Source organism: Dama dama, chromosome 15 (assembly GCF_033118175.1).
Source record: "Dama dama isolate Ldn47 chromosome 15, ASM3311817v1, whole genome shotgun sequence".
NCBI classification, from domain to species: Eukaryota; Metazoa; Chordata; class Mammalia; order Artiodactyla; family Cervidae; genus Dama; species Dama dama.
The window spans coordinates 63,918,884-63,945,695 of NC_083695.1; the positions used below are offsets into that span (position 1 = coordinate 63,918,884).

The following is a 26,812-nucleotide window of genomic DNA, read 5'->3' on the forward strand; positions in this document are numbered from 1 at the left end:
CGAGACCCAGCAGACGCCAGGGGGCGGGGCCCGAGTGCTGTATGTGAGCGTCCACGTCCCAGCGGCAGACCCGGACAGGGGCCACGGAGAGTCGCCCCTCGGACCTTCCCCGGGAGGCAGAAAGGACGCCTGGATTCCTCAGCTACTGGTAGATCCCATACGATGTGTTTGCCAGTATTGATCGTTGTATCCCAGCCACACCTCGGAAATAGATCGGATCAATTTGCACGTATTTGAGGATCCCTCACTCCAGGCAAACTAAAGCTGATTAAATTTTGACACCGAGATTAAATGATTTGCCTCTTAGTCGCCTGGAGCTTTCCCCAAGGGTCCTAGCCCAACTGTCGTTTAGCAACGGCATTGATGAGGCTACTGTAAATACCAAAGTAGTAGTATTTAATCCCTGACAATTCACCCTTAAAATTAGAGTTCGGACTCTCTCCGTTTCTACTTGCAGTGTTTTCCTCAAAGGACATGTTTCTGCATAGATAGGCCTAGACGTAGCGCTGGGCACGTAGGGGGTTGGGGTGGGCAGAACACTTTGGTGGAGGTTTGTTAGGAAGGCATCTTGCCGGTTGTGGGGTAGTTCCTGAGAACAATGCTGAGCCTATTCCTCATTCATTAAACGTTGGCTACTTTGTGGCAGGCACTCCCTAGGTTCGGAGGAAAACGGTCACCTTATGGGAGAGACAGATATGTGAGCAAATGGTTACACTATTTGATGTTTAGAGGAGGGGTGTCTGGGGATTCAGGCAAGTCTTTTTAAAGTGTAGACATTCGAATTGGGCTTTGAAGTAGTTCACGGAGAAGCCGGGAGCAGGATCGCAGGAGGAAGAGGGAATGGAATATCCAGAGGCAGGAGACGCCCTGTGAGGAGAGGCTACATGTGGGACGTGACTGGAAAGGTGTTTGGGGGAGGGGGAGAGGGGCTTTTAAAATTTCTGTGACATGCTGAAGGATTTGAATCTTATCATCCCCAAAGTTAGAGAACCCTGACTTTCAAAATACTGGAATGACATGATCAGCTCTGTGTGTCTGAAATCAGTAGAGAGGAGGGTTTAAGCTGGGAGCTCACTTAGCCTATTGCAAAGGCCCAAATAAGAAATGGCTGGGGAAAAGGCTCCAGAAGGGGACAGGGAACATAAAGGAGGGAGAGCTGACTTTGTTCACTACTTGGAAGAGGGAGAATGAGAGACAAGGAGGTGGTTGTTGCTGTTCAGTCGCTGAGTTGTGTCTGACTCTTTGTGACCCCATGGACTGCAGCAAGCCAGGCTTCCTTGTCTTTCACCCTCTCCCTGAGTTTGCTCAAACTCACGTCCATTGAGTTGGTGATGCCGTCCAACCATCTCGTTCTCTGTCATCTTATTCTGCTCCTGCCTTCAGTCTTTCCCAGCATGGGGTTCTTTTCCAATGAGCTGGCTCTTTGCATCAGGTGTCCAAAGTATCAGAGCTTCAGCTTCAGTGCTTCCAATGAATATTCAGGGTTTATTTCCTTTAGGATTGACTGGTTTGATCTTCTTGCTGTCCAAGGGACTCTCAAGAGTCTTCTCCAACACCACAGTTCGAAAGGATCAATTCTTCAGTGCTTCTTCATGGTCCAACTCTCACATCCTTACATGACTACTGGAAAAACCATAGCTTTGAGTATATGGACCTTTGTTGGCAAAGTGATGTCTCTAGGTTTGTCATAGCTTTTCTTCCAAGGAGCAAGAGTCTTTTAATTTCATGGCTGCAGTCACCATCTGCAGTGATTTTGGACCCCAAGAAAATAAAGGCTGTCATTGTTTCTACTTTTCCTCCTGTTTATTTGCCATGAAGTAATGGGACCGTATGCCATGATCTTTTGAATGTTGAGTTTCAGGCCAGTTTTTTCGCTCTCCTCTTTCACCTTCATCAAGAGGCTCTTTAGTTCCTCTTCCCTTTCTGCCATAAGGGTGATAGCATCTGCCTATCTGAGGTTGTTGCAAATCTGGTGGTGCTACAGCAGTTAGGAAATAGATGAGGGGAGTAGTTCTTTTGGGTGAAGGGTGAGAACACCGAACATGTGTTAAGTTTTGAGCATTCTGGATTTAAAGTAGAAGACACAAAAGAAATAAAACTACCCTCCAGAAGTTTCAGTAGGTACTTCAGCTTTTAAGATTCTCACTATGAACTTAGAACAAAATAGGTATCTGCGGGTATAGCTAAAGCCACTAGGGACAGAGGCTTTCTCCACTCAGGAAGTTCTGTTCTTAATGTGCCATGGTGGTTCAGACAGTAAAGAATCTGCTTGCAATGCAGGAGACCAGGGTTGGACTGCTGTGTCGGCAAGGTCCCCTGAAGAAGGAGATGGCTACCCACTCCAGCAATCTTGCCTGGAGAATTCCATGGACAGAGGAGCCTGGTAAGCTAAAGTCCATGGGGTCGCAAAGAGTCAGGCACAACTGAATGACTAACACTTTCACTTCAAACCACACATCACCTTAAACTGTAATTGCCTGTCTGCTTTTCCTGCTAGAATATAAGCTCCTAAGAGCAGGAAAGTATATTCCTGGCTCATAATAGCCAATAAATACTTGATAAATGAATGAATTTAATTTCTTTGGGCTTAGTAATACTGTCCTTGTCTATCTTCTATAATGCCTATATTCTATATAGTATATTCTACATATACTAGCCTACAGCATTGCTAAGATCAAATATGAAAATTCTTTAACATTGTCCAAACATTTTGTTTGTTTTCATTACTATTTTACTGTTAATATTCTACTCTAGGAGAAGGAAATGGCAACCCACTCCATTATTCTTGCCTGGAGAATCCCATGGGCAGAGGAGCCTGGAAGGCTACAGTCCAAGGGGTCTTAAAGAATCAGACACGTCTGAGCCACTTTCACTTCCACTTGACGGAATGATTTTCAAGTCAAAACTCACTGTCATAATAAAGTTCTCTTTAAACACACACACACACACAAAAAAAATATTCTACTCCACCAATAAAGATGAGTGGGATATGTGACTGTGGATTGGGAAAAATCAAATACCAGAATTATAGTCGTTTGCCTTTCTAAAGAAATAAAGGAAATAAAAATAGTGAATATAAGTAAAAAAAAAAAATCAAGGAAAATATTTTAGCCATGGTATCTTCTGCATGTGATTTAAATAGAAAAAAGATTGTTTTGATTGGAGGGATTTTTGTCTCAGCAAGTGGAAATAGGGCTAGATATGACCAAAAAGTTACATAGGAAGTGGCTTATTTAGAACCCAAGTATAAGAAGACAGGGTTGAGGACTGCTTCTTCACATGCCAGAGAGTACTAGGTTAAAGCTATCTTAGCCTCATGCGCTTTACTTGTAATAGAAATGTATTCAAACAAAACAATTTACTGGAAAGAGTAACTTATAGTTTCCAAGAGCAGGAGGTAAAATTGGATCTCTTAAGAGGTGGATACAAGGAACTAGAAGCTGGGAACCAAGACTCTCCCCCATCTCTGGGTTTCCTATTTACACTTATATCTGTACATCTGCTTTTTTCTATTTAAGATACACTCTTCATTAGTGAACACTGGTAAAAAATGGCTTCCTCAGCCCTAAAATATCTTCAGTGCCTATTCCCCACTGACTTTTAGACTTGGTCCTAGTTTCATATTCCTAGAGAGAAAATCTTACTGGCCTAATTTGCCCCAGGTCTCCATTTTTGGTCTAGTCAGCTGTGGCAGGGAGAGGAGGGGTCATGCAGATAACTCAAAAGCAGCAGAGCTCTGTGTGATGGGGGATCTAGCACGTCATAGACATGTTATATGAGCTGGCAATGTTAGGACAAACACTTAAACCAGTTTCAGCCAGACTATGGAATATCTTCTGTAGTTTCACAAACCAGGTTGAACATCAGAAGCACCAGGAAGGCTTTTGAAAAGATACAGATTCTTCAAGCAGGTGAGTTAGAATCTCTAGATGCAGGGCCTAGGAATCAACATTTTTAAAGAACCCCAGATTATGATGTGACTACTTTTGGGAACTCCTGCTTTAAAAGACAAGCTTAAATGTCAAGCAAACAAATACATCAACAGAAATGGGAAGTTATTCATAAGTAAGAAACATTCCTATATATGATAAATAGGGAGGGTTTTTTTTCTGGAAAGCAAATTATTTTCTTTAAAATACAGTTTTATTTTCTGATCATAAAAATCAGAAATGCTTATTAAGAAAAAGATTCTCATTTTAGACATGCTAGTCTTTCAGATTTTTGTTTGTCTAAGTACGTATGTATAAATAGTTTTGTTTTACAAAATTAGGACCGTAAAGTATATGTACTATTTCGTAGCCTATTTTATTCACTAAAAATAGATCATGAGTATTTTCATATGGCAATAAGGACTGGTCTACTCAATTTTCAGTGGTTGTACAACATTTCAATCTATGGTTGTGTCATAATTGATTTAACTAATCCCCTATTGTTGGGACATCCCCCACCCCATAATGTTTAATAAGTGGAATTGTTGGGTTAAAGTTTATGAACAATTTTAAGGCTTTTGATACATATTAAATAGTTATTTGCCCCTCTCCAAGTGTCTCCCAGTTTATATTCTCTCTAAAAGTATTTGAGAGTACCTGTTTTTCTACACCTGCAATGGACTACCTGGGATTTTAGTTTCATTCTATCCAGATTACACATACCCCTTTACAGTAAAACTTGGTCCTTAAATTGAATACATGATTACAATAGAGGCCTTGTGCAGTGAGAGATGTCATATATAAATAAAGGGAGGTAAGAAGACTGCATTATTATTTAGATGAGAATAATGTTAAAGTTTCTCAAAGGTCTGTTATAAATAAGAGGAGTGACTGAAGATCACCATAAAATCTTATCTATGTTAAGCAGCTTTCTAACTGGAAACTTGGCTTATAAATCAAATTAGAGAGGTAGAGAGGAACAGAATACTTGGGGGCATTCCTGCCTTAGAAGAGCAGATGTGCTCATTTCTGGTATAAGATCTGTCAACTACAAATTGGCACTTACCAAGAGCATTGCCAATGACTGAACAACAAAGGCATTTGCCATCTGCCTCTGGGGAGACTGAACCCTATGCTGCTATAGATGTTGACCTTCAACAACCCCTGAGGGAGTTCAGGGTGGAGTGAGGCACTCTGTGCTCCAGGGAATCTGGTGGGATGGGTCTTTAGATAGTTGGATGTTTTTTTCAGTTTCAGTTCAGTCCTCAGTCTTTGAGACCCTATGAACCGCAGCACACCAGGCCTCCCTGTCCATCACCAACTCCCGGAGTTCACCCAAACCCATGTCCATTGAGTTGGTGATGCCATCCAAGCATCTCATCCTCTGTTGTTTTTAGGAACAGATTGTTTAGGAACGGATGTTTTTAGGAACAGATTTTATGATCTCAACCCTTGCATCTCCTCATATCTAGAGAAGCACTAAATCCCTTCATGGTGATATCAGATCCTCATGACTAACAAAAAGCCTTTTGTAAAATGAGTGCTTTATGGTATTGAACTCCCCCTTCACCAAAACCTTATATATTTCTTTCTCCCACTGCCACTTTGGAGCAGTCTCTCAGAGCTATCTGAGATGCTGCCTCTCAGGCTGCAGTCCTCATTTTGCCCCAAATAAAACTTAATTCACAACTCTCAAGTTGTACATTTTTTTAGTCGACAGATCTCATATACTATAGTTTAAAAAGGTATGGTAGATCACAATGAGACCACTTTACACTCATTAGGATGGCTAAAATAAAAATAATAGCGAAAGGATGTGGAGAAGTTGGAACCCTCATATACTGCTGGTGGCACAGCCACTCTGGAAAGTAGTGTGGCAGTTTCTCAGTAAATTAAACATAAAGTTGCCATATGGCCTAGGATTCCACTTCTTCAGATAGGTCCTCTGTTTTCCTAAATGCTGTCCTCTGGTCATGAGCAGGTGAGGATCTGTTTAGCCAAAATAAGCAGGCTGCCTCAGAACTTCCCATGGGGAAAAGTGAAATCTGATTCTTCTCCTTTCTTCACTTAGTCTCTAGGTTGAGAACTCCAAGCAGTAAGAGACACAGGATAAGAATGGGAAAGATGGAGCCTTTTTGAGAGTCTGCTGCTCTGCTAAATGCCATTTTGAAGGGAAAGAAGAAGTCGAATGGATATTTCCAGTCCATTCTGGGTTGGCCTCTTGGAGGCTCTGGCTTCTGGGTAATGTCCACAAAGGTCACCACAGTTGTCAAAGGTACTTCTGTTTCGGGCGGGGAATCCTGCAGGAAGAATGTCCATGACAGGTCAGTGCTTGGCACCCATTCAAATAGCCCTCCAATTTGAATGTTATTATTACTTCCCTGAATAAAGACCCATAACAAAGTGCTATGTAGTTCTCTTTCGGAGACAAAGGAAATTAATTACTTAGCAACAGCTGCACCAGAATTGTGACTACTTACACCTACCAAAAGACTAACTCCAGCTTCCCCTAGTTGGGGAGCTGGCCTGATAACAGAGAAGCCACTGCTTCTGTTACATGTTTAGCAACTCTACCTTATCATGTCCCAAATGGCTCCAGGCTCTGAAACTGTATACATGTACTAGTGTATGTAGTAGTAGCAATTTTCTTCCTTCTTCAGTTGTAGAAAGAAACATGAAACTTCATGGAAAAGGCAAAGAACTTCAGCAATGTAGATTTTAAAAAAAATCTGATTCACAGAATCTCAGGGTTAGAAAGGATCCTCCTAACCACCCACCAATCTAAGTCAAATGAAAACGATTCTCCCAGGAAAAGGGACCTTGTCAAGCTGACTCAAGTATCTAATCTAGTAGATGTAGCTTTGGGTAGATATGGTTGCAGCCTGATGATTGGACTCATGTTTATCTAAACTGAATTAATTCCCTTTGTTCCAACTCTGTTCACCAGGCAAACTTTTGATTATAATTTGACAGTAACTATCTTGTTTCTGTCTTCCTTCACTCTGATGCCACATATTATCTCAGCTTTGGCCTTTGGCAACAGTAAATGTCAGGTTCTAGGAACATAATTTTGCTTGATATAACCCTTCTACAGATAAAAATGAATGTGGGGCCAGTGCTGTGATAATTTTGCATGTCATACTAACTCTTTGGGCTTTTTTTTTTTTAAACAGTGAAGTTCATGCAGGGCTTGGTATACAATTAATGTAACTTCTGTGGTTCTGAAAGACCCACATGCATTCCAAGTACAGCCAGTTTAGGCTGAAGATGCCAAGGGCTTCCTGATTCCAGTCAGGCACTGAAGACTGGCTGAGACTAACCAGATAAAAAAAAAGGGAGGAGTTTATTACTGAAGAATAAGCAATAAGCTTTCTTTAGACTGTAACTTACCAAAGGATTTCCTGTTTGGACTTTAATTTTTCCCTAGGAACTTCATAATGGGGAGAGGATGTATATTCAATTCTTGGAGCAAATCTTTTGCAGTTGACATTACTGAAATATGTTAATACTGTTGTTTAACCTCACTGCAGAATGACTGATGAGCTATATAAGCTGGGATGGCTAGAAATACTTTAGGATGTAAAATAGAGAATGAATTTTCAGCCTTGTGTTCAGTGTTACCTAAGAGTTGATTTAATTAATATGCTGTTCTGACTCATTTCAGAGCCTTTGGGGGAGGGCAAGTTTTAAACTACCCACAAGAAGGAGGAGTTGTGGTTAAAACTGGGGTACTGAACTCATAATGGAAGAGTGCAGTTATTCATTAGGAAGCGCCCTGCTGCACACTCAAGTCATTCCACCTGCCTAGTGTTTATTAGTGATAAAGCTGGAATTCTGATCTCCATCTGACTCTTTTTAATTGGTTTCAAACTCAGGTAGGGAAAAGTGTCATCAGCTCCTGCAAACTCCCAAATCAGGGAACTTTTGGTCATTCTATACTGAGAACAGATCTCTAAGATAGCTATGAGCCCAAGAAAGCAACTTTTAGGCTCATGTCTGAAAGTGAAAGTGAAAGTTGCTCAGTCGTGTCCGACTCTTGCGACCCCATGGACTGTCCCTGGAATTCTCTAGGCCAGAATACTGGAGTGGGTAGCCTTTTCTTTCTCCAGGGGATCTTCCCAACCCAGGGATCGAGCCCAGGTCTCCCACATTGCAGGCGGATTCTTTACCAGCTAAGCCACAAGGGAAGCCCAAGAATACTGGAGTGGGTAGCCTATCCCTTCTCCAGAGGATCTTTCCAACACAGGAATCAAACTGGGGGCTCCTGGTTTGCAGGCGGATTCTTTACCAACTGAGCTATCAGGGAAGCCATCTACTTAAATATATATTTAAGTCTACAGTGGTGTTTCATGGCTGGGAAATCCTGCATATTTTTTGTAAAAGTTCTTTGAATTGGGTTGCTTTTTTCAGACTCACTCAGGATATAGACTCATCAAGAGCTACTAGACTTGATTTTAGGATGACAATGTAAAGGCATGTCTTCTTTCTATGTATCTTAAAACCACTCTAATAAGAAACAGATACAAAACTCCATCTTGGGGGATCGGGATGGGGAATACATGTAAATCCATGGCTGATTCATGTCAATGTATGGCAAAAACCACTACAATACTGTAAAGTAATTAGCCTCCAACTAATAAAAATAAATGGAAAATAAATAAAAATAAAACAAAACTCCATCGTCACTGAAATGGAGAGATAACATAATACATGAATACAGAAAATAGATGGAAGCAAGGTTTCACAGAGGGTTAGAAGGCCAAACCTAAAAGCCTTCAGAAACTAGAAGACGATCTCTGTAGAACCCTGACTCAGTAATAGGAGATAAGAGGGAGGTAGGGATGAGGCAGGGATCAGGACATGATTACTGAGTGATATCCTCCTCAGTGAAATCAGACAACCACCCTTTCCCTGTTTCAACAAGAGACCAGAAAATTTAAACCAGAGAAATTCTGGATTTCAGGATATATAGAAAGGACAGAGTGAAGTATGGAACAAAAAATAGGGAAATTACTCTGTATAATGAAATACCTTGCCCCAGTCTGGCTTCAAAATGCTGAGAGATGCTCTTATCCACATACCCTTTAGTTAGGAGCCAGCAGGGTTGTTTTGTTATTTTTTTCCTTGAGAAAAGTAATAGTCCCAACAAAAAGACAAAAAGATACTGACATCTGGCAGTCCTATAATCTTGTAAAGGCCTAATTGGTACAAAAACATAAACAGCAGAGTACCATGTAAATAAACTATTTACTTAATGGGTTTGTTGTGAGAATTCAATACTTATTTAAAAAATACTTATAAAAAATATTACCAGTGCCTGTCATATAGTAAATGTTCAATAAATGTTTTTCTATTATTATTATCATACAAGAAAATGTAAGTCTACACAATGTTTTGCTTAAATTCTTCTTTATTTTGTAGTTTGTTCTTGGGAACATTCCAAAAATTTTGCTATTTTACTTTTTGTAGTGAGAGGAATTTAAAGTGTTTCCAAAGCTACATTTATACAATGAAAAGTCATTTTGACAGTTCAGTTCAAACTTCAGACAGCCTTCACTTCAAGGTGTAGAAACCTAAATACCTATCAGCCTAAGCAGATAACCTAAATGAAAGAAGTGGGGCAGTAAGGGTGGGTAGCTGCAGGCTGTGTAAAGGAAGTATTTTATTAGTGGCAATCACCATTCAGTATGGCTTCCCTGATAGCTCAGTTGATAAAGAATCCACCTGCAATGCAGGAGCCCCTGGTTCGATTCCTGGGTTAGAAAGATCAACTGGAGAAGGGCTAGGTTACTTACTCCAATATTCTTGAGCTTCCCTTGTGGCTCAACTGGTAAAGAATCCGCCTGCAATATGGGAGACCTGGGTTCGATCCCTGGGTTGGGAAGATCTCCAGAAGAAGGGAAAGGCTACCCACTCCAGTATTCTGACCTGGAGAATTTCATGGACTGTATAGTCCACAGTGTCACAAAGAGTCAGGCACAACTGAATGACCTTCACTTTCACCATTCAGTGGCAGATTTTATGTCATGAAGGAGTGTAGGATCTCTTATCACCAGATTTTTCAAGACAAGTCAGAGATCTGGATGTCAAGGTAAAATTTCTTGATTTTTAAATGCTGACACAAATAAAAAAAAAAACAAAATGCTTTGCATATCAAACAAATCAGTCTACAGGCTAAACAGGCCACAGGCTGCTACTCTGATACCCAGCTTTAGTTTTATGCCATCATTCAGACACACTAAGCTGACTGACACAGCCTGGGTGAGACCACTGTCAACTACAAACTTTCAAAGGATGGCCCGTGGGGTCATCTTCTGCGGAAGAACTGCAGAAGATATACCTTCAGCAAAATATCTCCTTAATTAGCTCCTCCTTTTATTACTTTAGACACTTTGGAACATGTATACTAGTTTTCTTTGAATAGGCTCTTGCTATGACGAGAAAAAATTGCATAGGAAGTCCTGAGAGACAAGCCTGTGCGGCTAAAGGGAAGTGATTTAAAATTAAGGACAAATAATCAGTATAAACACATAAAGAAAAAATGAGTGCCTATGTGACTTCAGGAGAAAATTTCCATTCAACACTGCAGTAAAAAAAATTTCAATACAGATGATAAAACTGTCTATTATAGAAAGAATTATTTGCATTTGCTTAGCTTTTTGTGATATGACACTATTGATTCATAACTCCTTTTACAAGGGCATAGTATCTTTCATGGAAGCGAACTTCTCAAGTGAACATTTTTGTATAGTCAAAATTACCTTTGCAAATCATTTAAATCACACTAAGTAAAGACACATGATTTGGTATATCCCAAACCACCCCTCAATATTAATAAATTCAATAGAGTTAATTTTTGCTCAGAAATTGTCTTCAGTTATGCACAAATGAAGCACAGCTGAAATTCTCAGCTGTCAACCACTTAGGACAGTTAGATGTGAATGACTGTAAGTGTGATCTTGTAGAGGGGACAGACTAACCTGAAAAGCTAACCTCTACTAAATACTAGAAAAATACAATGATTAAAAATACCCGGAAAAGACAAAGGCACTGGGCAGCTTCAATGCCTAAGAGAACCAGAGATTCAGGAAAATAAAAAGAACAATCCTGTAGTTATCTTCCCAAACTACACAGGTATTCATGAATAAAGATACAGTTCATAAATATAAAACAATAGATTCAGTGCCATATCTGTAACAGGTTAAATGAATCTTACAGAAAAAGTTCTGTTTTATTCAGTAAGCCAACACAGAACGGAACGTTCACTTTAACACAGTTTCTGGTAATGAGTCTGAACACATTGATAGGCATAAAGAGCTAAGGTGCTCAACTTGTGTGAGGGAAGAGATAAAGGTATTTTACTTCTGACTTAAATGTAGTCTCTAGTTTCTTTCTTTTCTGGGAGGTAAAATCAATGACTTACAGGTAACAATTTCAATTAGTTTTAATTTCCATTAAAAAATAATAATCTGGCATACCAGTTCATACATGAAGTTCACCAGGACCTAATCATTTTATTTTTGAACTTCCCTTAGCTGTAGGCAGTTGCTAAAATTGTCCTAAGGCGCATCATAAACAGCAGGTATATGTTTACTACATATTAAAATTATTTATTTTAATGGAGTGCAATCAGCCAAGAATTGATGATTACAAACTAGTCACAGTAGTAACTTTAACAGCAACCAACAGGCACAGAGACTAACAAATGTGTGACTGTCATTGAATACACAGGTATAGAATATCTTTTCTGTGGTTGAATCAAACAGTGTATAGTAATTATAGTATGATAATTTAAAACAAAGTAACCTATACTGTAGTCATGAAGTTTAAAAAAACACAGGGAAAAAATGTAGATTGTATTTACCATGAAAATGTGTTAATTTCAGTAACCAGGCAGGGAGGATCTACTTGAAAGTTAATTGTTTCAGCTCATTCTGACCAAACATTAGAATTTTGGCTGGTAGCATAAATTGACTCTCAGGAAGTTAAAAAATTAACTGGTCATCAAATGACTGATATAATAATCTAGGCTTTGCAAGACTTACCTGTATGGACTGGAATTGGTATAGAAATCGGGCTGCTGACACATGAGCTTGTGGGTTGGATTGGAGGCCTACATGTGCCCACAGTATCTGGATCTCCAGGGAAACTGGTATGACACAAAAACAGGAAGTACAGTGCATAGCCTGCAGGACAGTAAAGAGGCACTTGATGTAATAGCTGATGGTTGCCTATAGTTATTAATATTTACCATGCATTAAGTAGCTGTTGTTTCTTAAACATTACACAATAACAGAGAAGACAATGTGGCTTAGGGAAAGGACACAAAAGTTCATAAGAGGTCGTATTATTGTTCAGTTCAGTTGCTCAGTCATGTCCGACTCTTTGCGACCCCATGGACTGCAGCACGCCAGGCTTCCCTGTCCATCACCATATCCTGGAGCTTGCTCAAATTCATGTCCATCAAGTCGGTGATACCATCCAACCATCTCATCCTCTTGTCGTTCCCTTCTCCTCCCACCTTCAGTCTTTTCCAGCATCAGGGTCTTTTTCCAATGAGTCAGTTCTTCGCATCAAGTGGCCAAAGTATTGGAGTTTCAGCTTCAGCATCAGTCCTTCCAATGAATATTCAGGACTGATTTCCTTTAGGATGGACTGGTTAGATCTCCTTGCAGTCCAAAGGACTCTCAAGAGTCTTCTCCAACACCACAGTTCAAAAGCATCAATTCTTTGGCACTCAGCTTTCTTTATGGTCCATCTCTCATATCCATACATGACCACTGGAAAAACCATAGCTCTGACTAGCCAGACCTTTGTTGATAAAGTAATGTCTCTGCTTTTTAGTATGCTGTCTAGGTTGGTCATAGCTTTTCTTCCAAGGAGCAAGTGTCTTAATTTCATGGCTGCAGTCACCATCTGCAGTGATTTTGGAGCCCCCAAAATAAAGTCTCTCACTGTTTCCATTGTCTTCCCATCTATTTACCATGAAGTGATGGGACTGGATGCCATGATCTTAGTTTTCTGAATGTTGAGTTTTAAGCCAGCTTTTTCACTCTCCTCTTTCACTTTCATCAAGAGCCTCTTTAGTTCCTCTTCGCTTTCTGCCAAAAGGGTGGTGTCATCTGCATATCTGAGGTTATTACTGTCCATGAAAAGGTAATATTCTAAAATGGAAATACTAAAATATAAAATAAAATGGAAATACTAACATAGAGATAAATAAAACATAAATAAGCCCATGTACGATGGTTATAAGAAGTGCTCAGTGAGTGGTGGAGTCACTATTGTGGAATGCCAGAAGCAGCAGCCATTTCTGGTTGAGGATGGCTTTACAGAACTGGGATGAGTAATATGTGATGGAGGAAATGGTGTTTAAAGGAAAATTTAGGTAGAGAGATGGCACATCAAATGGTATGCAACTAGAATAGCACATGATGCCTTTGAGGGGCAGTTACTGATTAAGTACAGTGGTTACTGTCTCCTATGTGCCAGGCATGTGTAAGGCACTGGCCCTGAGCAGACCACTTGAGTGAAGCAATGGATCTGAATGCAGGAACAGGGGAAAGATTAAGGAAGGATGTTTCAGGGTTAGATTATGAAGCCCAACTAAGCAGTCTGACTCCAGGACAATTAATTCTAAGATGCAGGAAGGACTGGTGGAAGTGAGGAGGACATAAATCAGGAAGTTACAATAACTTAGCAGAAACAAACTATCATCAAATATGCCTTGCTTTTCTAACTTTACACTTTTTATTTATAGTAAGACTTAGACATAGGCAATAACATGTCTAAACTAGGAATGGGGGAAGACAGACCATGTTTATGTTCAATTTATTAAGGAACTGTCAAACTCTTTTCAAACTGGCTCTACCATTTTGTAGTCCTACCAGCAATGTCTGAGGGTTCCAATTTCTCCACATTCCTGCCAACTCTTGTTATTATCCCTTTTTAAAATTGTAGCCATCCCAGTGGGTATGAATTGGTATGTCCTTGTGGTTTTGCATTTCTTTAATGGCTAATGATGCTGACTAACTAATGACCTTTTCATGTGTTTGTTCCAAATATTTTAGAACAGTTTTCCTTTCATTTATTCTATCTATATTAGGAAAATTTTTCCATGTTATTAAATATTCTACAAAAATGTGATTTAAAAATGTAAATAGTAGGTTTAAGAATCATAAAGAGGCTGATTCATATCAATGTATGACAAAACCCACTGAAATGTTATGAAGTAATTAGCCTCCAACTAATTAAAAAAAAAAAAAAAAAAGAATCATAAAGAGTAAATTCCGCTATAATCTCAATCCTGGTCACTAACCATTTCTTAATTACTCAGCTATGTATCACCCCAAACCACATTCCCTAGGTATGGCTTTATGAGGTTTAAGAAAACTTAATTTGACTACAGTTGTCCAAAGGCTGGATCAAGTACATGTATCTACTTATCCCCCAAGTCTCACTAAAAGGAAAGTATACAAGGAATAAAGTCATATACTGCTGAGAAAGGAAAAGGGGGCACTTTAAAAATAAAATCTTAGAGGAAAGGCCTTTCAAAGTCTGAACCAAAATTCAAAAGTTGAAAAAAGAAGACTGATAAATCTCACAATATAAAAATCAATTTCTGTATGGCATAAAAACCATAAACAAAGTCAAAAGACAAATGACACAAAAGAATGACAAAAAAATGACAAAAAAAAAAGACAAATGACAAACTGGGAAATAATATCTACAAATCACATAACAGAAAAGAGACAATTTCTCACATACTCAAAGATTTTCTACAAGTCATAAGACTAGTAATTCAATAAAAATGGGCAAGAGATATAAACAAATCATAGTGAAGAAAATAAGAATTATTCAACTGTATGTCAAGATACTCAGCCTTACTCATAGTAGGAGAAAAAGAAAACTTCAATGGGATGCTATTTTTCATTTATCAGATAAGCAAAGATTAAAAGCTTGATAACCCAGTATTGAGGAGGGTATGGGTAACAAGCCATCCCATGGATGGATAATGGGGCTATAAATAGGTACAACCTGTATGGGAAATAAATTTGCAATATTTATTAAAAATTTAAATGCATATACCTTTGGATCTAGCAATTCTACTTCTAAGATTTTTCATACAGGGGCTTATTTTCACATGTACAAAATTGTGCCTGAACCAGGTTATAAAATGCTACACTGTGTATAATAGCAAAAGGCTGAAAACAACCTGAATGTTCTGCCTAAATAAATTAATTTATGCTTTATCTATATAGTGGAATAAAATGCAACTATACCATGCAAAGGATGAGGAAGCTTATCATATACTGATATGTAACAAACTCTCAAGATCAAGTGAAAAAAGCAAAGTGCAGAGCAGTATTTATGATCTTATATCATTTGGATTAAAAAAAAAAGTATGTACTTGTGTAAGGAAGGAAAGAAAGAAATAACTCTGCCTCTGTGGAAGGGAAGAGCTGTCTGAGAAAGAGTTTTATTTTTGTACTTTTGGAATGTTAAGCCAAGTATATGTATTACTTATACAAAAAATAAAAAGCTTAAGTGAAAGGAAATAAAATTAAAGATACAGTTGATTAAAGCCAGGAGGGAAAGTGAAAGTGAAAGTCGCTCAGTCGTGTCTGACTCTTTGTGACCCAATGGATTATACAGTCCATGGAATTCTCCAGGCCAAAGGGGGCAAAAGAGGAAGTAGATTTCTTTCTTTTTTTTTTTTTTTTTTAGATTTCTTTCTTTTACTTTGACACACAGATTTCACTATTTTACTTAGACTGGAATCAAGAGGTACACTGGCTGAGCACTGATGTCATGGCCACCGGAAAGAGTAAAAACAGAAAGAGCTGAATGAGATTTCATCAGGGGTAGTGGGTATTGAGGTTTTTATTTTTCGTTAATACTGTTCTCTAGACCTTCTACCTTGAGATTTTTCTCTAAGTAAGGAAAGTTATATATATATACCTGACCTGAAATGATGACTTCAGATGGCCATGATTTCTTACAGTCTTTCTTTTAGGACAACCACATTATCTTTCTTCTGTGACAACCAAACCAACTATGGAAACAGGTCTGGTTTTAATCTTAATAAATAAAGGAGGAAAGTAAGCTTTTGTCAGAATGTGTATTTCTTTCCTTACTGAAACACTGTAGTTCCTGCTGAGGATCCTGGTCCACTCTCCCTTCTGGGCTGGGTCAGCATTTCCAAAGATGGCAATGTGCTCTGGTCTGGGACTTCCATGAAGAGTCTGATAAATCTCCTGCTGCAAGTGGCTGCAGTCCACCCTTTTCAGCCTGAAATGAAACACCACAGAGCCTGGAGTCCAATGCTAACATCATAATGTAATTCAGTCAAACATTAGAAGTAATATCAAAAAATAAATTGTGGGAAATAACCCTTCATAGGTATAAAAGACTCAAAAAAACAAAAAAAAACAAAAAAACAAAACCTCTTAGCAATATTATTATTTAAAGACTGTTCCTAACATTCTCTGAACCCTAATTCAAAATATAAAAGTTGCCACATCATATATTCCCTACAGGTAGAGATAACTATGTTAGAAATGATGTGGAAGCAAAGAATTACCTGAGCTTGCATCCAGATATTGCATTCACTCCAAATTGTACTTCGTGTCTCTTAATAGAGCAAGTTCCATCACCCTGGCTCTGTAAGAGGGTCATCTGAGGTGGAAAGTGATGGTCAAGGAGATCATAAAAGAAAAAGTAGGCCGACTGGAAAATGTATGCTTCTTAATATTTGCTTAACACTTGGTACTTTACTAATATCATGGTATTATTCAAGTAACATTTTTGTTTCCCTCTGGCAATGAATACATAGAGAATTATTGTTTTTCCAAAAATGACCATATACCTTAAATATCTCATTAAAATAAACACAATTCAGTCAGGATCCTCACCTTCAGCCAGTCTAATGTAAGTTCTAAAGCCTTTGACAACATCTGTTTGAGAACACAATACATTAATAGTTTGGTAAAGGAAGTCCTCGGGGCTTCCCCGGTGGCTCAGTGGTAAAGAACCTGCCTGCAATGCAGGAGACATGGGTTTGATCCCTGGGTCAGAAAGATCCCCTGGAGAAGAAAATGGCAACCCACTCAAGTATTCTTGCCTGGAAAATCCCATGGACAGAGATGCCTGGCAGGCTATAGTCCATGGGGTCTCAAGAGTCAGATACAGCGACTAAACAACAACAAAGGAAATCTTCAATACCTAAAAAATGGGGGAATCACAGAATTGGAAAATCCAAAAGATCAGTAACTAAAGCTTTGCTCATTAGGCTGCAGTAGGCCACCCAGATACCCAAAAAGGATACTGAGTGTCTTATATCACCAGTTAGAACCAGGAGTGGCTTTCCAACAATATAGCCAGGATTCCCACTTCTAGACCCAGTAAGAGAAGCAGCTGTGCTCTGCTGGAAAGCCTGCAGAAAGAGTGAAGGGAAGTCAATATGGAGAAAGTCATGCTCTCACTTTTCCAGTGTGGCCCCATACCCTTCCTTAAGGCAATGCTGCAGGTTAGCGGCACTGAACAATCTGGCTTCCTTCCACAGTATAGCATTTTGCAAAAATTGCTCCTCCAGCATCTTTTACTTTTTTTAATTCACTAAAATAAATCCTTATTCACATCCATCTAAACACTACTTCTACCAAGGATTGCAACTAAAGATCTATCAAAGATTTCTCAATCCTGTTTTCCAAAATTACTATTAACTCAGGGCTATGTTCAGTGTAGCTAGAACCAGAGGAGTTTAAATGTAATTCAAAACTATATTTTAATTAACTATAGATGTTCCACAGATGAACTCTGAGTGACATGGGATCTGGTGAATCATTTGAGGGTACAGTTGAGAAGAAACTGGACTCTGCTGTGTTCAAAAGGAAAGAAAGTAGAAGAAAGTCAAAAGGTGGTGATCAAGACTAGAAACTTAGATTAAGCGGGACATGAATAAAATGCTGAATGCCCAGAAACATGAAAAAAGCTAGTTCAAGAATTTGTGTGGGATGTTAGCTGAGTTTATGATTCAAAATGACTATTTTTAAAAAGTGTTTGGATTTGTGAGTGAAGTCCTGCTTTGCTGGGGGAATATGCTAATGAATAAACATTGCTGAATCCTTATCACTCAAAGTTAAATTATAGAATGTTAATTGTTGAGACTTCAGTTGACAGACTGAACTGGGTCTTCATATTCTTATTCTATCTTGCATGTATCACAGAAATAGGGGAACTATTTCTAACCCGGTACTTCTTTCTTCTTGGTCCCCTATAAGAGAAGAATCCTAACCCTGAAGTGAATGATGAAATCTTGCTGTAATGAAGTGCCTGGCTCAACAGTCAGGTTCATTTGTCCAAAACTGACAGAGACTTTCTGGATTCCAAAAGTCCCATTGGTCTCTATCTCATAGATGACCTGAAATACAAAAGTAGAATCAATTAATAAAAAATATTTTGTGGGCCAATTATGTTTAGGACAGATTTCTTGTCTTTAAGGGTTTTACTATAACTGAATAAGGGAACAAAATGGTGACTATAGTTAACAATACTGCATTGTGTATTTGCAAGTTGCTAAGACAGCAGATTTTAAAAGTCTTTATCACAAGAAAAAAATTCTAACTGTGTGGTGATGAATGCTAACTTATTGTGGTAATTGTTTCACAGTATATACACGTATCAAATCATTATGCTGTACACCTAAAACTAATTTATATATCAATTATATCTAAAGTAAAAAAATGACTGGATGAGGGAGACTAAAAGTATTATCTTAAAAATGCCAAATACAAATACTATGAAAAGATAAAAGTTGACTTCATATTATATCTACACATGAAAAAAGAAATTGAATAGAGCTCTTTGAAAGAGTTCATGGGAGGGGTGAATTTATGGTAAGAATTGAAAGGAAAGAAACATAAATTTTGACTGCATGCAGAGAAAGTGAGTAGGAGCACAGGCAGAAGTGAACATGGAATGGAAATCTGGTTTACTCTGCTTTCACCATATCTGAGGATGAATTAAGATGGTAGCTGGAGATGGAAGTCATGAAAAGGTAAAGGTAACCTTAGATTTCTGAGCATAGGTTTTAAAATGATGCTTTCCAATAATTCTTACTTTTGTTTGTTGATTAGAAGAGAGAGAACAGAGGAAAAGAAGTTGACTAGTCTATTTCAGACTTTCAGATGATACTGATTTTGTCAACAAAAGAAACCGTGGTCAGTAAAAACTGGAACAGACTGCACATGGGCAAAGAAAGAAGAATGATAAATAATCTTAATATCCTGGACATGAAATGACAGAGGACAGTAACAATGGAAATGACTTAAACACATTGGGAGGTAGGTGATGGGCTCAGTTTTTGACACGTTGAGTTTCAGATAATGCACAAAAATTCACGTGTGGTTGGTCTGGTACTTAATGGAAGATGAAGCACCTCTGGTAAATGCTGATCAACATACATTAGTCCAGAATCTGACGTCAGCATCCCTACCTGGGAAACAACATTCTGACAAGTGTTTCCAGCCAACACAGGAGAGCCAGCCTGTGAGACAGGTGTTACAGGCACCTGGAACTGGAAAGGGAAAAAGGGAGAAGAAAGCATTTCCTCTTCTAGCTTATGCATTATGCTGAAATGAGTATTTTTCCTTTTTTGACAATCACCTTCCTTTCTCCTTCCATTGCCAGTCTACAACTTAAGGTCAAAAGTCATTGTTACTCAACACTTCCCAAATGTATTTTTGGGAACATTACTTGTATTAGATATAAAACAAAGGCTCCTCGGTCAAATAAGTTTTAGAAATACTGTATCCGACACGTCCCTCTTAGAGGATTGAGAAGGCTTTCTAGTATATTAAAAACTTTAAGAACTTCATCCTAAATATAAGGTTTAACTTTATTTAACCCAAAGTTTCTCAAACTTAGCTAATACCTTATGTACTCTTACTTCATATGATACTTATTATACAGAACACACAGACACTGTTTTAGACTCATTCTTGAACAGCTTGACACATCACTCATAATTCTCTTTTACCATTATAATCTAGAGTGAAACTGCCTCAGATGCAAAGGAATCAAATATTCTCTTTTTCTTTTTCCTGATAAAAAGCGTCATACCTCCATGTTCTGCAGATCACTCATACCTCTTGGAACCTAGTATAAGAGAACAGCAAGGGGATGGGGAATACGTGTAAATCTATGGCTGATTCATATCAATGTATGACAAAACCCACTGAAATGTTGTGAAGTAATTAGCCTCCAACTAATAAAAATAAATAATTAATTAAAAAAAAAAAAAAAAAAAGAGAACAGCAAGGACATGAGTGTGCATGTATATCTTACATAAAATCTCCAGGAGCTTGTGGTTTCACATTTGTGGGAGAAAAAAAAAACAATCAACTTTTTTTTTCTACCTGATTCTTCCTTACACTAAAATGCCAGGAGCAGATTGAGGGGAGGCTAGATGGACTGTGATGCCCACCTTCTCTGAGCAGAGCTCTAACAAACAGAAAAAGCAGGAAGTTTTGGTGAAACAGTGATGTCTCCCTCTCCTACCTCCCCTAGAGAATTCCATTAACTGGGAGGGTGAGAATCTTTCATCCTGGCTACCTAACCCTACTTCTTTCATCTTTCTGCAGATAATAGGGCTTCTTGTCCTTCTGCCTTTTATGTAGCTCTTAGGCATTCTGACTTCCAGTTCAGTGCTTTCCCCACAACCCGAAAGTGGGAAGCACAGTGACTTTTAAGTCCACAGTGGTGACAGTGGGGAAAGAAGGGACACCCACCTTCAAGACTGTGAAATTATAGTAAGAGGCAGCATTGAGGGCAGGATCCGAGGTACAGCTATCTGCCAGATTCTTGAAGAAACGAGCACAGGTTGTACTTTTACTCTCCAGGAAACCTTAGAATTAAGGGAGCGGTAAATAACAAAGCCTACTTTTAAGTTGAACAAAAAGGGTAGCACTGGTGTTCTGGACTCACCTGCAGGATTGCTCTCAGCACAGAGCCCCCCAGCTCCGACTCCTGCAGGCTGCTTCAGCAAGCTTATTACAGACCACTTGGGGAAGTAAGTCAGAATGGGGTCACCAGCCTAAACAAAGTAGAGCAGAAATTTATTCACAGTGAGATTGGACTGAACTCCACCAGAAAAGAATAAGAAACAAAAGTTAACTCAGTAGCTTGTTAATGTGGACAATACTTCCCTCCAAGAAAGCTGACAATGGCTTACCTAGGTAATGGCTAGGTAAAGGTAATAGCTTACCTTAACTTTGAGGTGGGCACCTCAAAGATACTAGGTCAGTTGTCACTATGAGGGGAAAAACCAACCAAACAATCCGTCCCCTTCCCCAGGCTCACCCTGTAGAAAGGTGGTGGTGATTGGGTTTGGGATGTTGAAGTGAATGATTCACCTCCAAACTCTGTAGCCAGGGCCTGGAAGTTGGTTGCATTGACCTTTTGGAGCTTCTGGAGATAGTTTAATCTTGCTAAAATATTTTTTAAAAGAAAGATGGTTTAGATAAAAGAAAATCATACATTTTAAAGTATCTGAAATACCAAGAAACTAATCTTTACAAATATTTTTATTCAGGCATAAGTTATACACAGTAAAGTATGCAAGTGCACTAATCTTAAGCATAAACTCAATAATTTTTAAACATTTATACACTTTTTTTTTTTTTTACTACCACTCAGATTAAGTTATAGATTTTCCCCAGAAGTTCCCCAATCAATGTGCCATCTTCAGAGACAATAACGATTTTGATTTCTATCACCTTATAGTTTATTTATAATCTGTTAATTGAATTACTGTTTAAGTGTTAAGATCTGAGACAAGAATATGACCAATGAGTGCCAGTCGGTTCCAAGTCTCTTATGTCAGGCATTTGTAAGGTTAGCAATCTGTGATGAAAATAGGAGTCTCGGTAATGTGTGCATCTGTCCCATTCTAAGTGAGTCTCTAGTACCACAAAATGGTACTGTTTTCATAGGAATATGGCAGAGTTGGAGACAATATCTGACTTGTCCTCTCCAAGTCTTCCAGTTTCCTCCTAACTTCAACTGACTAGTCCTCATGATAAAGTTTCCATCTTTCAAATATATGGATTTGTCATCTTTTATTCTTTTCACATTATAATTTCTACATTCAAGATTTTTCAAATACCCACCCAAAGGGTATTTTGGTAACAATTCTATAACTTATAGCAATGTATAAATCTTTTCAAACTCTTGTAGCCATCTTCTTATGGCACCTCAGAACCAAGAAAGAGATGCAGATAAAGGCTCCTGACATTGTCTCCTGCCCAGAGTGTGGCTTGTGATGAACAACACTCTGTTTTACCATCCAAGTTTTCTGCTAACTTGAAAAAAGAATGTAGCAGACAATGGTCCATACTAGTTTCTTTCATTCTTCATAATTATGGTCATTTGAACAGATTCAAAAGGAAATCAAGATCTGCATCCCCAAAAGCTAATAAAGATACCATCTTACATAAGCCTGACCTTTATCCTCTGTGATCATAGGGTCCTAATCACTTGACTTTTCAGCTTTCTGATGGAACAGGAAATGAAGAAAACTCTCAATTGGGCCTTTCACACAACTCACTTTCTGTATATCTCCTAGGTCTGTGTTACTCAAAGTCCGGTGCACAGACTAGCAGCCCCAGCATAACCTGGAAGATTGTCAGATATTCAGAATCTTAAGACACACTCCAAACCTACTGGATCAGAACGTGCGTGTTAGCAAAAAGATCTCCCAGGTGATGTGTGTGTGTATTAGAGATGGAAAAATCTGCTCTGTAACAGGTGATGCTAAAGTTCCTGGTCTGCAGACTACCATCTTCCATCTCTGATCTGAAATCTTCACATTTTGAAGCTTCCAGAAGCTGTTTAATATACTATTTCTTTCAGAACTCATACCCTGAAAACCACATGGAAGAAATACTTACCTCACTAAAAAAAAAAAAAAAATGTAGTTATATCTATCTTTAGAAATGAAAGAAGAAAGAGTTAAGCTAAAAAAGAAGTTGAGATAGAAAATATCCATCTGGACATTTTTTCATGGCTTAACTGAGTAAGAGAAAGTTAACCTTTTGTCTCTCACTTCAGTACAGGGATATTGGAAGTAGTGATGGTAAGTAGGAATCATGCACCTAAGGAGCATGGGTAAGGATATAAATAGAATTTTTGCCTAAAATTTCCAACATCATATATGGAATATTACACATAACAGGGCTTAAAGGTATTTAGACTTAGACTGATACAATTTCAGGTATGGAAGGAGGCCAGAGGTCCTGTGGTCCAATCCCATTAGGAAATTTGGATCCTGAGAGGTAAATAAGTTGCAAAAGGCCACATAGCCATCTGGCAGAGCCAGAAGTAGATCAGAGATCTTCTGATTCCTGGTCTAGGGTTTTCCCCACTTGGTCAGTGTTGTACAGTCTCAGTCTAGGGTTTTCCCCACTCGGTCAATGTTGTACAGTTACTGATGGTCATTATCAGCAAATATTAAGCACTGTAGACAAATTCATGGTCCATCCTTTCTATGTGCTGACAATTTACCTGGGGAGACACAACATTCATATAAGATGACAGCAATTCTATATGTCCTAAGGGACTGACTCTCAGGTGGTGTTGGGGAAGGAAAGTACAGAAACATTGGTTTGGAAACTGTGCAATATAGCATGGGAGGCAGGAGGGGATTCAAAGCAGGAAGCTCCCCCCCCCTCCAAAAAAAAAGCAGGAAGCCCCAATTTGGATGTTATTGCGATATCCCTGGAGCATTTTCACAAGGCTGGAACTAGAAGGTAATAGGAAATTTAGGAAGTATGGTGTAGCTGCAGCCTTATTTTATACCTTAATTTTTTTGGTCACACCTCAAGACATGCAGAATCTTAATTTCCTCACCAGGGAATGAATCTGGGTCCCTGCATTGGAAGCACAGACTTTTTACCACTGGACCACCAGGGAAGTCCTGCAAACTTATTTTAAAATGGAGCATTTGCCTTGCTCCCTTTATCTTCTCACAACCTGAATGGCAGCAAGGCTCCTGATAACTGCTTCCAAATTCAAGTCCCCCAAACCCAAAACTGGTTGTTTTAGGAAACAAACATAGTTTTGCAGTTTATTTTCTAACAGTCAGATGAAACCAGGATAAGTTGACTTCAGAGTATAAGGAACATTTAAGTCTTTTATGTGAGAACATTATTTTTCTTCTTAGACAATAAATTTTAAAAAGATATATCAGATGTATATCTTTAGAAATGTTATTGTTATCACCAGCAAATTTCTAAGTCTATTTAAAAACTTTAATACCAACTACTTTTCATGTTTATTACACTCTGCAGTTACTGAGTGCTTTCACATTTAGGATTAGTGATATTTCTCTTTTTCCTGTTGAAGAAATAAGCCTGGAAATGCTAAGGGATTTGTCGAAGTGTGCATGTGTGCTAAGTTGCTTCAGTCATGTCCAACTCTTTGTGCCCCATGGACTGTAGCCCTCCAGGCTCCTCTATCCGTGGGATTCTCCAGGCAAGAATACTGGTGTGGGTTGCCATGCCCTCCTCCAGAGGATCTTCCTGATCCAGGGATCAAACCTGGGTCTCTTGCAGCTCCTGCATCACAGGCAGATTCTTTATTGGTGAGCCACCAGGAAAGCCCACCAAGTCTGTGCAGGAGTAAGTAGATGGAGAGCTGAGACCCAAGTCAAATGCTCTTTCCCCTGTGCTGTTGCCTCATGAAATAAAAGCAAGGTTGATATAGACTCACTTGTCAAAGACATTCATTCAAATATTATTTGTTGCCTCCTATGTCAGGCACTGGGAATTCAGTGAGTGTCTTCATAGAGGTTGTAACAAGTCGGGGATATAGTTTATCTGTAATTACCTGAGCTAAGAGGGTGGACAGAAATTACAATTTTCTATGGATTTTCTGATCCACAGCCAATAGGGCAAAAGAGATTGCCAATGTTCACCAATAAGAGAAAAAAGAGAGGGTCGGGGGACAGGTAGAGGATAGGGATGATGACAGACATCCAAAGGGAGGAAAAAAGGTTTAAAAAACAAAGAAAAAAAAAAAAGGAAAAAAGTCAGAGACTAAGCTAACTCTCAACAAATGTTAGGTAATACAAATAGCCAACATATTTCTACTCACAATTGTTCACATGGACACAAAACTGCTTGATTCCATTTGAATCCATGAAAACTCTTGAAGGAAATGGGGAATTACTCCTGAAGATAAGAGAGTTGTCTACGCACACCCAACTTGAAGACCTATGAGGAAACCGGAGGAAGAACAGGTACACTTAGAAGGAAGATTATATCCAAAGAAGGGTGCCCCACTGCTGTCTGTCAGATGCCAAAAAGAGGACTCCTTGGGCAGCCACGGGACAACACGAAGGTTCTGTTTTATTGGACTGCCGTGCTTTAGAGCATCAGAAGAGGGACAGCGCCCCTGGGAAAAACCAAGGGAGTTCCATTCCTTGGAGTGGACGTGGGGATGGGAGGTACGAAGGCAAAACTCTTCCTACTTCCAAATTATTACTTAATCCCCTTTAGGATTCAACCTGAACATCGCAGCTCACCTCACGCTGCCTGGAAGGCAGAAGGAGAAAACTGTCCTCGGATGGAGAAGATAGCAGTCACTGTCGCAGCAGCAATTTATATCGCAGGCACCGGGAGTCAAGTCACAGACACAGATCGGTAGGTCTACGAAAGTACAACATAAAACACAGCGAGTGCGGTGAGGATCCCCAAACTCTTCCAAGGTCCTTTCGACCGCCCCATTCCTTACTTTATGGGAATTCACTTTGTTATACACAGAATTTTGGATCTAAGTCGGTAGTTTCCATCCCCACATCCTTTCCCCTCACCTGGGAAGAGGTTCACGGTCTTATTCCCCGGTGTCGAGGAGGTTACGACAGTAGGACCCACCGTAGATATCCCAGGCACTTCCGAGGATTGAAGGGTCCCGCCCTGCGTCCTTGGCCCCAGGTCCGAATGGGTGGGCATTGCCCTAGACGGAGACGGAGAGGGCTGAGAAAGGACCCTCTCGGGGACCATCAAGAAGAACACCTGCAGTAGCGAGAGCTGCAAGCTAAACATGGGGCAATACAAACCACCCTCACCCAGCCCCAAAGGGTTTGAGGTGGGTTTCAGCGGTCGCTAGACGCGTCGCTAGAACGTGCGTGGGAGGAGTCGCATGGCGTCTAACGTCATCCGTATGCGCCTACCCATTGGCTCACGGCGACGGCCAGGAGCTCTTCAGCCAATAGAAGTCGGCGCTGTTACAAACCCTCAGCATCTTTCAGTCCGCGCCCTCCTCCTGCGACCTGGCCCTGCCAGGTCTCCGTCGCTTGGCAACCGACAGACAGGCGAAGGAGCCCTTGCCTCTTCTCTCCGCTGAGTGGCAGCAGGAGTTCAGCCAAATGCCGCGTGCGGCTCTGACTTCGCCTCCAAGAGTCCTTCCTTGATAGCCCCAGAGGCTGCAACTAGAATTGCATCTTTTCCACTTCGGATTCTAACGCTGAGAATCCTTTTCTGACGGATATTCTCAAGGAAGAAAGTACACTGAAGGTCACATACCTTAAAAAAAATAAAAGTCTCATCTAAGTATAATATTTTGGGGGAAAACATATTAAAAAGATTCAGCTCCTTCAGTTTTAACATTGGGAACATTTTCTTTAAAAAATAGCCAAGGGACAGAGAAGACTTTTTTTTTTCCTGTTATTATAAATCAAAACCTTTTTTTTTTTTTTTTTTCCCCGACTGCGCCGTGGCTTGCGGTTCTCTGACCAGGGATGGAACCCAGGCCTATTTGATAGCCAAGGCCCACTGGACTGTCAAGAAATTCCCTAAATTGCCGCTTTTTGTAGCCCTCTTTAG

The 26,812-nt window shown here is 39.4% G+C and overlaps 1 protein-coding gene and 1 long non-coding RNA gene across 6 annotated transcripts; one reads left to right on the forward strand and one right to left on the reverse strand.

Moving 5' to 3' along the window:
• Position 1: 1 nt before the first annotated feature.
• Positions 2-6,117, forward strand: LOC133070280 (uncharacterized). The gene is made up of 3 exons (XR_009696119.1): positions 2-148; positions 2,281-2,383; positions 6,001-6,117. It is a non-coding gene; the product is annotated as an uncharacterized LOC133070280 (long non-coding RNA).
• TCTN3 (tectonic family member 3) lies at positions 5,620-26,125 on the reverse strand. Of its 5 annotated transcripts, XM_061162250.1 has the most exons (14): positions 25,801-26,125; positions 25,513-25,636; positions 25,083-25,201; positions 21,291-21,418; positions 20,916-21,024; positions 20,720-20,835; positions 20,052-20,087; positions 19,426-19,506; positions 18,226-18,351; positions 17,257-17,364; positions 16,513-16,607; positions 16,067-16,220; positions 11,975-12,115; positions 5,620-6,229 (listed from the first exon to the last, which is right to left on the reverse strand). In XM_061162250.1, exons 1-14 carry the CDS (start codon positions 26,030-26,032, stop codon positions 5,993-5,995), a joined length of 1,806 nt encoding a protein of 601 aa, XP_061018233.1. In that variant the 5' UTR covers positions 26,033-26,125; the 3' UTR covers positions 5,620-5,992. The 5 variants fall into 5 exon arrangements, with proteins under 5 accessions (XP_061018233.1, XP_061018234.1, XP_061018237.1 ...); XM_061162251.1 differs by lacking the exon at positions 20,052-20,087; XM_061162254.1 differs by lacking the exon at positions 5,620-6,229 and having other exon boundaries at positions 11,978-13,030.
• Between the last annotated feature and the right edge of the window lie 687 nt (positions 26,126-26,812).

Bases quoted from the DNA above. Each gene is read 5' to 3' on its own strand.
- TCTN3 (XM_061162250.1), bottom strand. From the start codon at position 26,032: ATGTTTAGCTTGCAGCTCTCGCTACTGCAGGTGTTCTTCTTGATGGTC. The intron at 21,419-25,082 runs GTGAGTAGAAAT...AAAATATTTTAG, and splicing joins TTGTGTCCATGTGAACAATT to CAAGATTAAACTATCTCCAG. The intron at 20,088-20,719 runs GTGGGTGTCCCT...CTCTTATACTAG, and splicing joins ATAATTTCACAGTCTTGAAG to GTTCCAAGAGGTATGAGTGA.